We start from the raw sequence: 13,053 nt of genomic DNA on the forward strand, positions 1-13,053 counted from the left end.
AGGGTGGGCGGGATCACATGATCAAGACTCCTCACATCACTGATTTAAAGATGTGGAAACACCAACATGAAGTCTTTCTTCATGAAACAACCAATGGTGCGCAAAACACACCGGGTCCCCGAGGTGACCGACTGATTTTGGATTTTGGGGCGGGGAGGATATAACACACGGGGGTACTGTGGATGCACTCAGCACCCTCTTGGCCCCACCCACTGCACACCCTAGTTTGAAAACGTAACCCTATTTTAAACCCCTACTTTGAAACCCTAACCCTAATTTCATACCCTACTTTGAAAGCCTAATTTAAAACCTGACTTTGAAAATCTAACACTAGTTTAAAGCCCTACTTTGAAAGCCTAATTTAAAACCTGACTTTGAAAATGTTACACTAGTTTAAAACCCTACTTTGAAACCCTAACCCTAATTTAAAACCCTATTAGGGTTAGGGTTTCAACCCTAACCCTCAAGTAAAACCCTAGTTTGAAACCCCAACCCTAATTTGAAAGCCTAGTTTGAAACCCTAACCCTAGTTTGAAACCCTAACCCTAATGTAAAACCCTAGTTTGAAACCCTAACCCTCAAGTAAAACCCTAGTTTGAAACCCTAACCCTAATGTAAAACCCTAGTTTGAAACCCTAACCCTAATTTGAAACCCTAACCCTAATGTAAAACCCTAGTTTGAAACCCTAACCCTAATTTGAAACCCTAACCCTAATTTGAAACCCTAATTTGAAACCCTAGTTTGAAACCCTGACCCTAGGGTTAGGGTTAGGGTTTGAAACCCTAACCCTAGTTAGGTTTATACTTGAGGGTTAGGGTTTCAAACTAGGGTTTCAAATTAGGGTTAGGGTTTCAAAACAGGGTTTTACATTAGGGTTAGGGTTTCAAACTAGGGGTTCAAATTAGGGTTAGGGTTTCAAATTAGGGTTAGGGTTTCAAATTAGGGTTAGGGTTTCAAAATAGGGTTTTACATTAGGGTTATTGTTTCAAAATAGGGTTTTACATTACGGTTAGGGTTTCAAAATAGGGTTTCAAATTAGGGTTAGGGTTTCAAACTAGGGTTAGGGTTTCAAAGTAGGGTTTCAAATTAGGGTTAGGGTTTCAAACTAGGGTTTTAAATTAGGGTTAGGGTTTCAAACTAGGGTTTTACATTAGGGTTAGGGTTTCAAACTAGGGTTTTACATTAGGGTTAGGAGTTTCAAACTAGGGTTTTACATTAGGGTTAGGAGTTTCAAACTAGGGTTTCAAATTAGGGTTAGGATTTCAAACTACGGTTTTACATTAGGGTTAGGGTTTCAAACTACGGTTTTACAATAGGGCCTCAAGCCTACTTGAAAGCCTGATTTCCTTTGAAACCCTAACCCTAATTTAAAACCCTATCTTGAAACCCTAACCTTAATATAAAGACTACTTTGAAACAGAAACATTCATTTGAAACCCTATTTTGAAACCCTAACTCAAGTTTAAGATCCTAAATGAAACCCTGACCCTTTTAAAAATAATTTTGAGTATTTTTTTTTTACCAATTTAAGATTTGTTTTGTAAGGATAAAACTCATTAAAAAGCTTTTCTTTGGGGAGAGAAAATTAGATTTTTGGGGAAATAAGTAAAAAAAAATTGTAATATTCAAAGTTTCTTTTTTTAAAAGTGTTTTTGTATTGTGTTTTTCAAGAAAACAAGTTTTATAAGAATATTTTTTCTTAAAGAATGCATTTTCTACGTTTTTGTTTGTTTGTTTTTGTCACCAAATGCAAATGTGAGCAACACTCAACTCCTTGGCGGAGGTAAATCAAGGCCATCAAGTGTATAGCATTGAAAATTTATTGTGGTATCAGATAGTTTACACGAGTGAAAAGACACGACGCGTGACATCATCAGTCTACTGAGGCAGAATGCGAAGCAAATCAAAAGCAGCATCAGAACAATCCCAAGAAGAAAATGAAGAAAACAGGCACAAACAATAAAAGAATCATCAGAATTGTCATTATATAAATAGAACATATTGCCCACCTCAACTCGACATGTTAACGGCGCTCGCCAGTGTCACGTGACATCGGACAAGTCGGCAGCAGCAGAACAAATTTTTGCTTATTGCCGCCGTCCTCGCTGCTGCTGTCAAAATAAACATTCCACACATTTTTGGATTTTGATACTGGACCTGACCCCCCCCCCCCCTTTTTTTTTTTGTACCCACTGATGGTGGCCGTCAAGATGGAGGTCCTTCTAAGCAGGGTGACAGAAAACAAACGTTATTTTCATCCATCGATTTTTTTTTTTTTTAATAGTGGTATTCATAAACATAAGATTCAACACAACACAATCGCAGTTTCCCAGTGAGTGCTTGAATGCACCGCTGGCAGTTTGGTGAACTGCTGCTCAGGTGGCGCGGAAGGGAGACGCTCGGCTAAAGTAAATGAAACGAAAGCTTCTCTTGTGCGTGGAGCTATTTTGGATGAGAAGCTAGTCAGTCACAAGTATAAACATCGAGGTCATGTGACAATTCACTCATTTACGTGAGCACCCGAACACACCGTTGATTGATTGGAAAGCTGCAGATCGTGAGTGTACCAGGGTTAACAAAAATGCTTTTTGTCTGGCCCAATTCTTTTTAAACAACTTTATTAGAGTACTTGAACACACCGTTGAAAGATTGGGAAATTGCATCCATAGGCTCCCAAATTTATTGGGAGGGTCAATATAATTCAAACAAGGACGGTGTAATGTTTACCAACTTTGATTCAAGGGGACGTCTGGGTAAAGTAAACAAATATTTCTCCATTACGCTTTTTTATTTTCAGATGCCACTCACAGCTGCAAAGACGACAAGGTCATTGGGCATTTCCCATTTTTGAAGTGACACATGAATGCACTTTTGCATGATTGGAAAGCTGCGGCTTAGATGGGACATGGCAGAAAACAAATCTAGCATCGCCCTTGTCCATTGTTATTTGGGTGAAAATCATGTCACCTCCCACTTTACTTGAGCACTTGAACACAACATTGATTGGTCAAACAGTTGCAACTTGGTGGGGTTGCCAGGTGATTTAATTTTTTTTTTTTTTTACTAGCTAGTGACAGTTGTAAACTAGCAGTCCCAGACTACATGAGTACTCAAACACACCATTGACAGAATACCAAATTGTGATTGCCAGGGTGAACAAAACAAACGCTTCTCTTTCCTAGCCAGTCACAGGTGTAAACATTCGAGTCGTGAAGAAGTTTCTGACTTTACGCGAGCGACTTGAATGCTGTGTGGAGAGTTGCTGCAGCTCAGGGCAGACGCCAAGGTGAAGAAAACAAACAGTCAGTGAAGTAAACTTTTTTTTTTTTTTAAGGGATATCAGTCACTGCGGGTAAAAACATCCGATAGCTTTCATGACCACTTGAAAGCTTAGGGGGTAAAAAATAAAATAATCAAGCGTCTCCAGTCCATGATGTTTTGTAAGTGTGACATTTCCAGACTTTGTACAAGTACTTAAATGCACCGTTTTGACTCATTGGTTGGTGGGAACATCATAATAAAACATGAAATTCTTGTCACAGATGTAAACAGTGAGGCCATGAGACTTTACACGAGCACTTGAATGCACCGTTGACAGTTACCATTTACCCGTCAAGCAGGGATGTCAGGGTAAACAAAACAAACGCTTCTGTCCAGAAAGCCTTTTTTTTTTTTGATGATATATTATACACCCACTCCTACCCCCCACCCCCCTCCCACCCCAAAAAAAGCGAGGAGCCCTGATTTGGGAACGCAACAACCACTAAGGCCAGCAAGAATCTAATAAATACTAGGAAATACAATCAAGTGTGCGGCCTGACAAAAAAACGAACTTTAGGACATCCAAAATGGCTGATGGGGCGAGATGATGGCGGGAGATTCCAGCTCGCCCTCAACATCCAAACACAGCACTAAATAAACAAGCTAAGCTAACAAGCTAAGCAAACAAAAGTGCCCTAGCTTCACACGCACGCACACACACCAAAGTGCTTCAAGTTGGGGCCAGAAAAGAAAAAAAAAAGCTGGTAGAAATATGCGTATAAAAAGCTTAAATATGATGTCACTTTATGTACAAAAAAAAGGGGGACAATTTCTTCACGGTTTGTCATTCAAGTAGAGTTGCTAATGCTTAACACAAACTTTTTTTTTTTGAGGATTGAAAAAATGTGGGGTGATCGAACTGACCTTCGCCAGCAAAGTAATCAATCACTTTTCTCTCATCCCGCTAAATGTGCACAAGTGGATGTAGCGTCCTTTTACTCAGGGGGGGGGGGGGGGGGGGTCTGCACAACGTACATATAAGGAGCTGCTTCTTTTTTTTGCGAAGGCATGTGATTGGTTGCAGCTTGGAGGCCAAAAGGCGATCAAACTTCCATAGTGTAAAGTGCAATGAAAACTGTTGGTAACCAGAAAACAACAAAACCAGAAGATTTCGTAAGCGTCCATTAGACAAGTCAAATTGAAAAAATGTTTCAGAAGAAAAACGAGACAATTTTGCAACTGCGCGCCCTCACCGAAGTAAAATGAGAAAACGTTGAAACAAAGTCAAATCTTCATAACCATCATACACAAAAAAAGAAAAACTAATCAAAACTAATTTCATAAAAAAACATAACTAGTTGTAGCAAAGAAAAAAAACAAAAAAATAACTACCCATGATCGCCAAAACGTAACAGATTGTCCTTCACACAAGTAAAACGATAAAATGACCTGTCAGAGAATAAATAACAGGATACGCCATAACTCATCATATAAGAAACATTTTTTAACTGTCAATCCTCATACAAGTAAAACAAGAAAATTTAACTACACAAGTAAAACGAGACAAAGTCGGAAGACTCATCACAAAAAAACGTCGGAACGGTTATCATCGCACAAATAAAATATAAAAATGTAGTCGTAGTCCACAACACACCTAAATAAAATATTGTAACAATTTCATCGGTGAAGAAAAATAATCATAACTATCCATCATGAAAGAGCAAGAAAATGTCATTTTCAATCCACAAGGAATTAAAACACGAGTCAGTTAAGGAATTAAACATGGAACTCGCCATCCTTATTAAAATGAGACATTTTACTGTTGGTCATTAAAAAAATGTCAATCACAGCAACTGTAAAAAAATAAAAAACAAAACCCGAGAATGTCATAAATGCAACGTAGCTTCGTCGTCATTTGACCTCCAAGCTGATGTGAAGCAGAAGCCTCCGCAAAGTGCAAAGTATACACACACACACACACACACACACACACATCATATGCAAATACACGCGTGTGCATGCCGGCTAAACACATTGACTCTGTGTGCATATAATATAAATTTATAATATATGTATATCTACGCACTAAATAACGTCTTTCCATGGAACTGCAATCAGTTTATCAAATGGGACCAGCCACTCTCAAATTAGCCCAAAACTACCTACTACCTTCTTCATATATATATTCATATTTAAATATTAATATCATAATATATCATTTCCTAGATTTATGGTGGATAAATACTGCTTTGACTGTTTTTTTAACAGTATCTGAAACTTTGGGGAAAAAAATACCAAAAAAGAAAGCAAAATGGGGTTAATATCGCTAATGAAATCCAATGTTAAAGCGCGCTAGCTTGCCAACTTGCTAGCTCGCCAAAATTCCTAGTTTGCCGCTGCCAGCTCGCTAGCGCGCTAGCTCCTTCGCCACTGCTACATATTCTCAAAACCATGTCTGCGCTTGCCACTCATCACATGAAGATTAAAAACAAAGAAACAGCGAGTAGATGCTAACCGCTTTGCGGCTAAGGTAAAAAAGTGGTCCATCATTATCCCGCGAGCGGATGTCATGATGACACGATGAGTTGCTTTAAAGCAGGGTCGCCTCCTGCGGCGTGATGATGTCACAATGCCATGGGGGAGGGGGGGGGGGTTATTGGGCGGTGCATGTGGTGGTCGCAGTTAAACAGGCGAGCGTCCAAGAGCGCGAGAGTCACTCCCATCCGTTGTCTTTGATCATGTGAGCCAGCTCGATGATAAACTTTCCCTCTTTGTACTTCTGACTGCTCTCAAAGGCATGCTCCTGAAACACATGCACACACACACGCTAAAATTAGCTTAGCTCTAGCCACACTAGCATGTTCTTTTAAAAGGATTTTGAAAAAACATAGATGCTAATGTTAGCTTAGCCACACCAGCATGTTTTGTTTTACAAGGAATTTGACAAAACACAGATAATAATGTTAGCTTAGCCACACTAGCATGTTTCGTTTTACAAGGAATTTGACAAAACACGGATGCGGTTGCCAATGTTAGCTTAGCCACACTAGCATTTTCCGTTTTACAAGGAATTTGACAAAACACGGATACTAATGTTAGCTTAGCCACACTAGCATTTTCCGTTTTACAAGGAATTTGACAAAACACGGATATTAATGTTAGCTTAGCCACACTAGCAAGTTTTCTTGTTTTACAAGAAATTTAAAACCACATGGATGCCAATGTTAGCTTAGCCACACTAGCATGTTTCGTTTTACAAGGAATTTGACAAAACACGGATACGGTTGCCAATGTTAGCTTAGCCACACTAGCATTTTCCGTTTTACAAGGAATTTGACAAAACACGGATACTAACGTTAGCTTGGCCACACTAGCATGTTTCGTTTTACAAGGAATTTGACAAAACACGGATGCGGTTGCCAATGTTAGCTTAGCCACACTAGCATTTTCCGTTTTACAAGGAATTTGACAAAACACGGATACTAATGTTAGCTTAGCCACACTAGCAGGTTTTCTTGTTTTACAAGTAATTTAAAACCACATGGATGACAGTCTTTGTATTATGTTGTTAATGCGCTATTGACGAAATAAATCGTCTGCAACAAAAAATACAAAAAGTGTTCCGCGCATCAGCGTGTGTGACAACTCACGTATTTCCAGCCCAGCGTAGTTTTGCAGTTTTCACAGTAGATGTCGGCCACGGCGTGAAGACCCGTGAGGAGAACCCGCTCCTCGGCCGGACCGCAGCCCACGTTCACCCTGCGCCGCCAAACAGGAATGCCAATCAAGCTACACGTACAAACGCTCAAGCTCTCGTCTTTGGAAATGGACAAATTCCAATGAGAAAGTTCACTTTGAGACAAATTGCCAGCCTTCGTGTGACTTTTAAGGCATGGCTTCTTGTGTGTGTTTTTTTTGTGGGGGTCTGCAAAGTGAAACTAAGTTTAGGGGCTGCATTAAAACTGGGGTTGATTTTCCAAAGACTTTAAAGGAAATAGGCAAAATGAATCTAAAATGGCCGCTTCAAAATAAAATGGCAAATGTCTCTTCAGGCGGGGAGACTCGTGAGACTTGTTGTTGCAGAACTGGCTCTGGGAGCTTCAAAACTTTTGATTTTGATGGACTCTCGGAAATGACCTAATATGGCCGTTTCGAACCAAAATTGCAGACTTCCTGTTTACTTCAGGTACGGCTTCTTAAGACTTGCGTGTCTCTATTCACAATCACTACATTTGATCTAAGTGGAATTAGCTTTGAGGAATAGCAAAGGACCTTGGAAATGAGTCTAAAATGGCCACGATGAATTAAAATGGCCGCCTTCCTGTATATTTTGGGCATGGCTACGTCTTTCCTTTGTGGGTCAGCTCATAAACGACACGGTTACCAAATGTCATGTTGCTATGCAGAACTGGATTTCTGCTGACCCCCCAAAAAGTAGCCTGGTTATGAGGGATCGTAAAAATCCTCTTGATTTTTTTTAGACTTTTCGTCGGGTTTCATGACAGAATTGTGATGTTGCCAAGCGAAAGTGTCTTCCGCGTCCAATTTGTGATGATGGACGTGTGAGACTTACACAGAGTTGAACAGATACGCTCGTCCTTGGCTGCCCTGAAACGACTGAAAGAGACAAAAAGGATCACGTGAGCGTCCGCCCTGGTACTCGTCGGCCCGCTCGCACCCGCTTTCCCGGTCGGTCCGAACGACGGCAGGCTGGGACGTGATTTGTTGTGATGCGACGACGTGCAAATGACTTCGGAAGCGGGATACCTTGGAGATGAGCTCGTCGTGGTTGGCCAGGTGCGCCCTGCAGTGTATGCAGCTGTACGTGCGGTGGCAGCTGGGCAGGTAGGCCTGGAAGGTCTTGGACTTGGTCATCTTGACCATGTCCGAGGGCCGCAGCTCCTCGCCGGCGTCCGGTCCGGACGGGTTGCAGCTCCGCTGGACTTGCTGGCAGAACAGACAGCGCAGGATGCAAGCCAGGGCCGTCGTGGTGCCGGTGGGCTCGGGCGCGTGGCAGCTCCACGCCGACGCCGCGCCTGCCGGGGGGGGTGGGAGGAGAAGACCAAGGAGTGCGTGACGCCTTCGCCGGCTTTGTCGCGTTGTCGTAAAAAATAAACTAAAACGAACAAGCGCCGCGACATCGCAAAACACGGCGAGCGCCTCAGTGAGATCGTAAATGACACGTTTGCATCACAGTCACTTGGCGTACCAGATTCCAGGGACGACGAGTATTACAACTATTAAAGGAATATTGTGTTTGGACATCGCATTATGTTTGTGAAGATACCAAGTGAATATATCATCAAAGTGGATTCACACGTTCTCTGAAATGGTCATCTGTAAGGGGAAAAACATGACGTCACTGCAAGGCCTTCAGGGACCTACTGCCAATCAAACTCGATGGGGCGGGACTATGACGTCCTTTGCTGTAGACTGGCTCCCGGCTGCCTACAGGGGGCGCCGTTTCACACTCTTCTCCTTTTGTGTATTTCACGAGAGAAAACATTTTTACAGACAAAAGACGGACGTAAACGTCTTAACTTGGTGATTTCATTAAAAGTCGACTTTGTGATGAAGGAAATTAAGTTTGTGAGGGCTTTTTTTTTCAGGGCGTGGAGAGGAAAATTTTACTTTAACTGTTGCTCTATTGCACAAAGTACATTTTCAGAAAAGACACATTATTGTTGTGCGAGACAACACAAAACACACACACATACGTTTATAATAAAGTCGCGACAAGTTACAAAAGGAAGAAAAAGCCAGACAGCAAACAAAGAGCTCAACAGGAAGTGTGTGCGCACACACTCGCACAAAAGTGGTCAATCAACAATGTGCGTGCGTGTGTGTGTTTAATGCGCATGTGTGTCAGACAGCTCTCATCTCCTCATCAAATTAGCCCACTTTAATTAAGCCTCGCGCACTCCTGCTCACCGTCTGGTGATTACAAAGGCTGCCGTGCATGCGCAATCCCACTCGCGACAACAATGTGACACTAAACTCAAGTCAAGTAAGACGACATGGAACATTTTCGACGGCTTGTTCGACGCGAAACGCCGTTTGAAAACGCGTCTACTGTTTTGTTGTCACTAGTGTAGCTGCAGAAGTTTTTTGTTATTATTATTGTGTCCGCGATGCCACATGACACAATGCCTTTGTTAGTTCCTTGCTTGACCATATTTGCTCTCGTTAAACACATCGTTTAAAAACGCGTTTAACGTCGACAACGAACGACAGTCAACATTGTTAAGCGAAATAATTATTCCACTAATTTCTCAGCCGCAGGTATAAAAAAAAATGCACAAATGCCTTTTCCCCACCACGGTTAGGGCACCCGAAGCAACCACGAAGCACATGTACTTGTGTTTAAGTTGGCACAATAGGAGAACGCTAAGAAATTTTAGTGACGTAACGTCAACGACGACGACAAATTAGCCACCAAACCACAACGCTCATTTGTTTTGACTGAGACTGAGAACAAGAGGAAGTCAACTGCAAAAGTGGCAACAAGGCGTCAGACGTTGCTTTTTCCCCAGCACGGTTCGGGCAACTGAAGCTACCACGACCTCACGACACCTTTATTGTTGTTGTTGTTGAAGTTTAAATTACATTGTCACGCATTTAAAATTGATGTTATGGTACAACACAAACATTTTTATCACACTGTTAACGTCGACTATGAATTCGATTTGAGGTAATAAACTAAAGAGGAAGCTAGTGAGCTGTGAACTGGTGGCAACAATGCGACAGATGCTTGATTCCGTAGTTTTTAAAAGTTGAATTATGTTGTCACACTTTAATTGCTCGTATTGTGCTAACGAAATAAATTTGATCAAGTTATACCAAGGTGGACGTCTATTTTGTCACCAAACAACAACAATAATGTTATAAAACCCGAAACTTTTTCATGGCCTTTTTGCTTCTTTTGTTTGGCAGTACAGGTGAGAAAAGGGGAAAAAAGAGGAAGTGAGCAGTTCAAGTAACAACAAAGAAACACGCTCACATGTGAAGTGCAGACAAGAGGCTCACTGCCTCCTCGACAGCAAACAAGACTTTTACCAACAAAACTCGCTTGTTTTCGATCAAATCAAGCACTTAAGTGTCTCTTCTTCGACGACAACTCAGGTCGGAGCAACAGTGTGGTCGTTTTTTCCCAGCTTGTCTGCTGGTCCATGAAGCCACCACGACAAGACATATTTAGTTGTATTTGTTGTTGGATTCTACGAACGTGGCTACACGAAAAATCATTAATTTAAAAAAAAAGTGTCACGCACCTGAATGTTGAGAGGTACGACAGCCTGTCGAGCACGGAAACAACACACGAACGCAAAACAAGCTCTTTGTTGTCGTCACAATCCCCTCGTAAAAGTCACCGTGTTCGGTTCCGGTCCATGTGTGAAAGTGTGTCGGGTCAGTGGGATAAGTGTTAGGTCACCGACGACTCGCATTTTGGCCCCCACGCGAGCTTTTGTTGTCTTTTGTTGTGCGCGTCTCGAACTGGCCTGGCTGCTTTGGCACGAAAACGTCAGCCACGCGGGAGGGCGCTGCGAAGGTGATTGACGGCCGTGCTGGCCAATCAGTAACGGCGCTGCCTTCACGTCCTCCTGGGAAAGATGGAAAACTACGCATTGTTTTTTTCCCCCCGACGTATCCTGCTTTTGTTTTTAACCAGATTTAGTATAACCAACTATGTTCACATTAAATGTAGCTTGTTTTGACAGTCATTTAGTATTAATTTACTCACAACTACTTTTAAATGACGGGTGTGCAGCATTTTCTTAATCTGATTATCCTGATTGGCGCTATTATTAGCAAGATTAACCTTGTCTTTTGTGTGACATACAGACAGATACATTCTTCACATCTAGACTTGGAGACTTTCTGTGCTGGTAACGGTTACAACTGTATCTCTTCCCCAGAATCACCGTCAATCATCGAGTGAGAAGAAAAATGTAATACATTTTTAATTAGTTACCAGTAAATTATAAATAACTGATTCAATGTTATGTTATTGAATACAGTATGTTAGCGTGTATTGCTGACATTCAGTAAAACTTGGATGTAATTATTCACGTTTTGACAAAAAAATGTCAATATATGAGCTAACACGTGTTTCCTGCTAAAATGATCAAGAGAAGTGGATATTTTAAATATGTATTCTTAATTCTGTACAGATAATTTCGTCGCTTATGTACATTTTTTTTTTTAGCATTCCAGGTCGTCGTGTTTACTGGGAGCATAATTTCCTATATGACTTGAACGCGCCAAGAGAGGGGCGGGAGGAAGAGGGCTAGGCAAGCAAGCAGGTACCCGGATGTGTAAATAAATACAAGAGGAGAATATGAATTTCACGTGCACAAAAACCCACACACATATAATGTTACTTTTCCTATCTCGTGCGGTTTCGTTATAAATCGCAGCTTTGTCATTTGAGTCACAAAACAAATAAATGCAGAAAAAGATGAAACGTCACTGCTTGGGAAAAAAATTATATGCTGTCATACTTAATCACTCATATGAGCAGAGAGCAGGCTGAGGTCACATTAAAGTCACATACACACACGCGCGAGCGCGCACACTGGGTTAATTTAAGAAAGGCTCAATAAAACGTCTCACTGTGGTATATAGGTTTTGACTTTACGCAAGCGATTCAAATAAAACAAAAACAGCTGAGCTCAGTTGTGTCAATGACGTCACTATCGTACGGACACGCGCGCAGTTTTTTTTTTAATGCAGCTGGCGAGCTGACTTCAATGAAAACAGCAGCAGTGGCAAGAGGGACGTAAACACCGCAGAGACAACATTAGGCTGCTTTTCTTGTCAAATCGACCCTGTGTGTGTGTCGTGTTCACAACCTTTAAAATTATCATCCCCAACCTAAAACAACAATGAATTATTAAACAAAACAGTGAGAACATCGTGAACCAAAACGGTCTGAAATCCTAATGAGACGTTCAAGGACCAGCAAACGTGTCCTCCGAAGCATGTCACTCACCCCCGAAAACACTCGATGACTCCCAGGCAGCCCGCACGGAGGATTACCGTCCCATGCAGGCTGCAGCAGCCGGTCTAGGCTGACTCGACGGTCATGTAAGGATGATGCTCGGTTGTCCGGTGGCTCCTCGCGGGCGGACGGCGGCGGCTTGTCAGGCGGGACGAGGGCGCCTCTCTCTCGGCCATGAGCTGCCACGCAGTCCGCGGGCCTCGTTTGGTTTCTTGCTCTGGTCTCCGGTGATCAATAATTCAGAGAAACAGCAACGGGCGCATCGTGACAGAGGTGAGGAGTTAAAATAAAGCAAAGGTTGAGGCGCAAAACTTGGCGGAAAAGTGCAAATAAAGCAGCTTTCCTTCCTAATGCTTGTGCTGCCTTTAAGTGCCTTCGGGAATGTTTGATGATGACCGACACGTAATGCGGAAACATCACCTTTTATCCGATGTCAAATGGAATGTAGTCCTCAAATCACTTTATGGGACCTTTCAACTAACCTTGTCTATGACGAACTGTCAATAGAATGGATGTTTACCTACTTAAGGACGATAACTTTTGTCACTCTTACGTTCACAGGCTGCTTTCTGTGTTTCAACCATGTTTAACCACGTTTATTTGCATTTTTGGCATCAAGCAAATGTCACAAAGTCATTAAGTGTTCGTGCTTCAATAAACCCGAAAACCTCTGTTTTGTGTACTAATTGAGGCGACAAAACGACAATCTCCGAATTCTGTCGAGGACCATGATAGCATCAGCAGCCTAGCTACCAAACCGCGGCTACAAATAGCGTCCAATCAATGATGA

At 42.0% G+C, this 13,053-nt stretch overlaps 1 protein-coding gene across 2 annotated transcripts; it reads right to left on the bottom strand.

Moving 5' to 3' along the window:
* Positions 1 to 1,807: 1,807 nt before the first annotated feature.
* Positions 1,808 to 13,001, bottom strand: ypel1 (yippee-like 1). Of its 2 annotated transcripts, none has more exons than XM_077561729.1 (5): positions 12,255 to 13,001; positions 8,030 to 8,298; positions 7,836 to 7,879; positions 6,913 to 7,021; positions 1,808 to 6,065 (listed from the first exon to the last, which is right to left on the bottom strand). In XM_077561729.1, exons 2-5 carry the CDS (start codon positions 8,144 to 8,146, stop codon positions 5,976 to 5,978), a joined length of 360 nt encoding a protein of 119 aa, XP_077417855.1. In that variant the 5' UTR covers positions 8,147 to 8,298; positions 12,255 to 13,001; the 3' UTR covers positions 1,808 to 5,975. The 2 variants fall into 2 exon arrangements, with proteins under 2 accessions (XP_077417855.1, XP_077417853.1); XM_077561727.1 differs by lacking the exon at positions 12,255 to 13,001 and adding an exon at positions 10,534 to 10,804.
* Between the last annotated feature and the right edge of the window lie 52 nt (positions 13,002 to 13,053).

Source organism: Vanacampus margaritifer, chromosome 3, assembly GCF_051991255.1.
Source record: "Vanacampus margaritifer isolate UIUO_Vmar chromosome 3, RoL_Vmar_1.0, whole genome shotgun sequence".
Lineage (NCBI taxonomy): Eukaryota > Metazoa > Chordata > Actinopteri > Syngnathiformes > Syngnathidae > Vanacampus > Vanacampus margaritifer.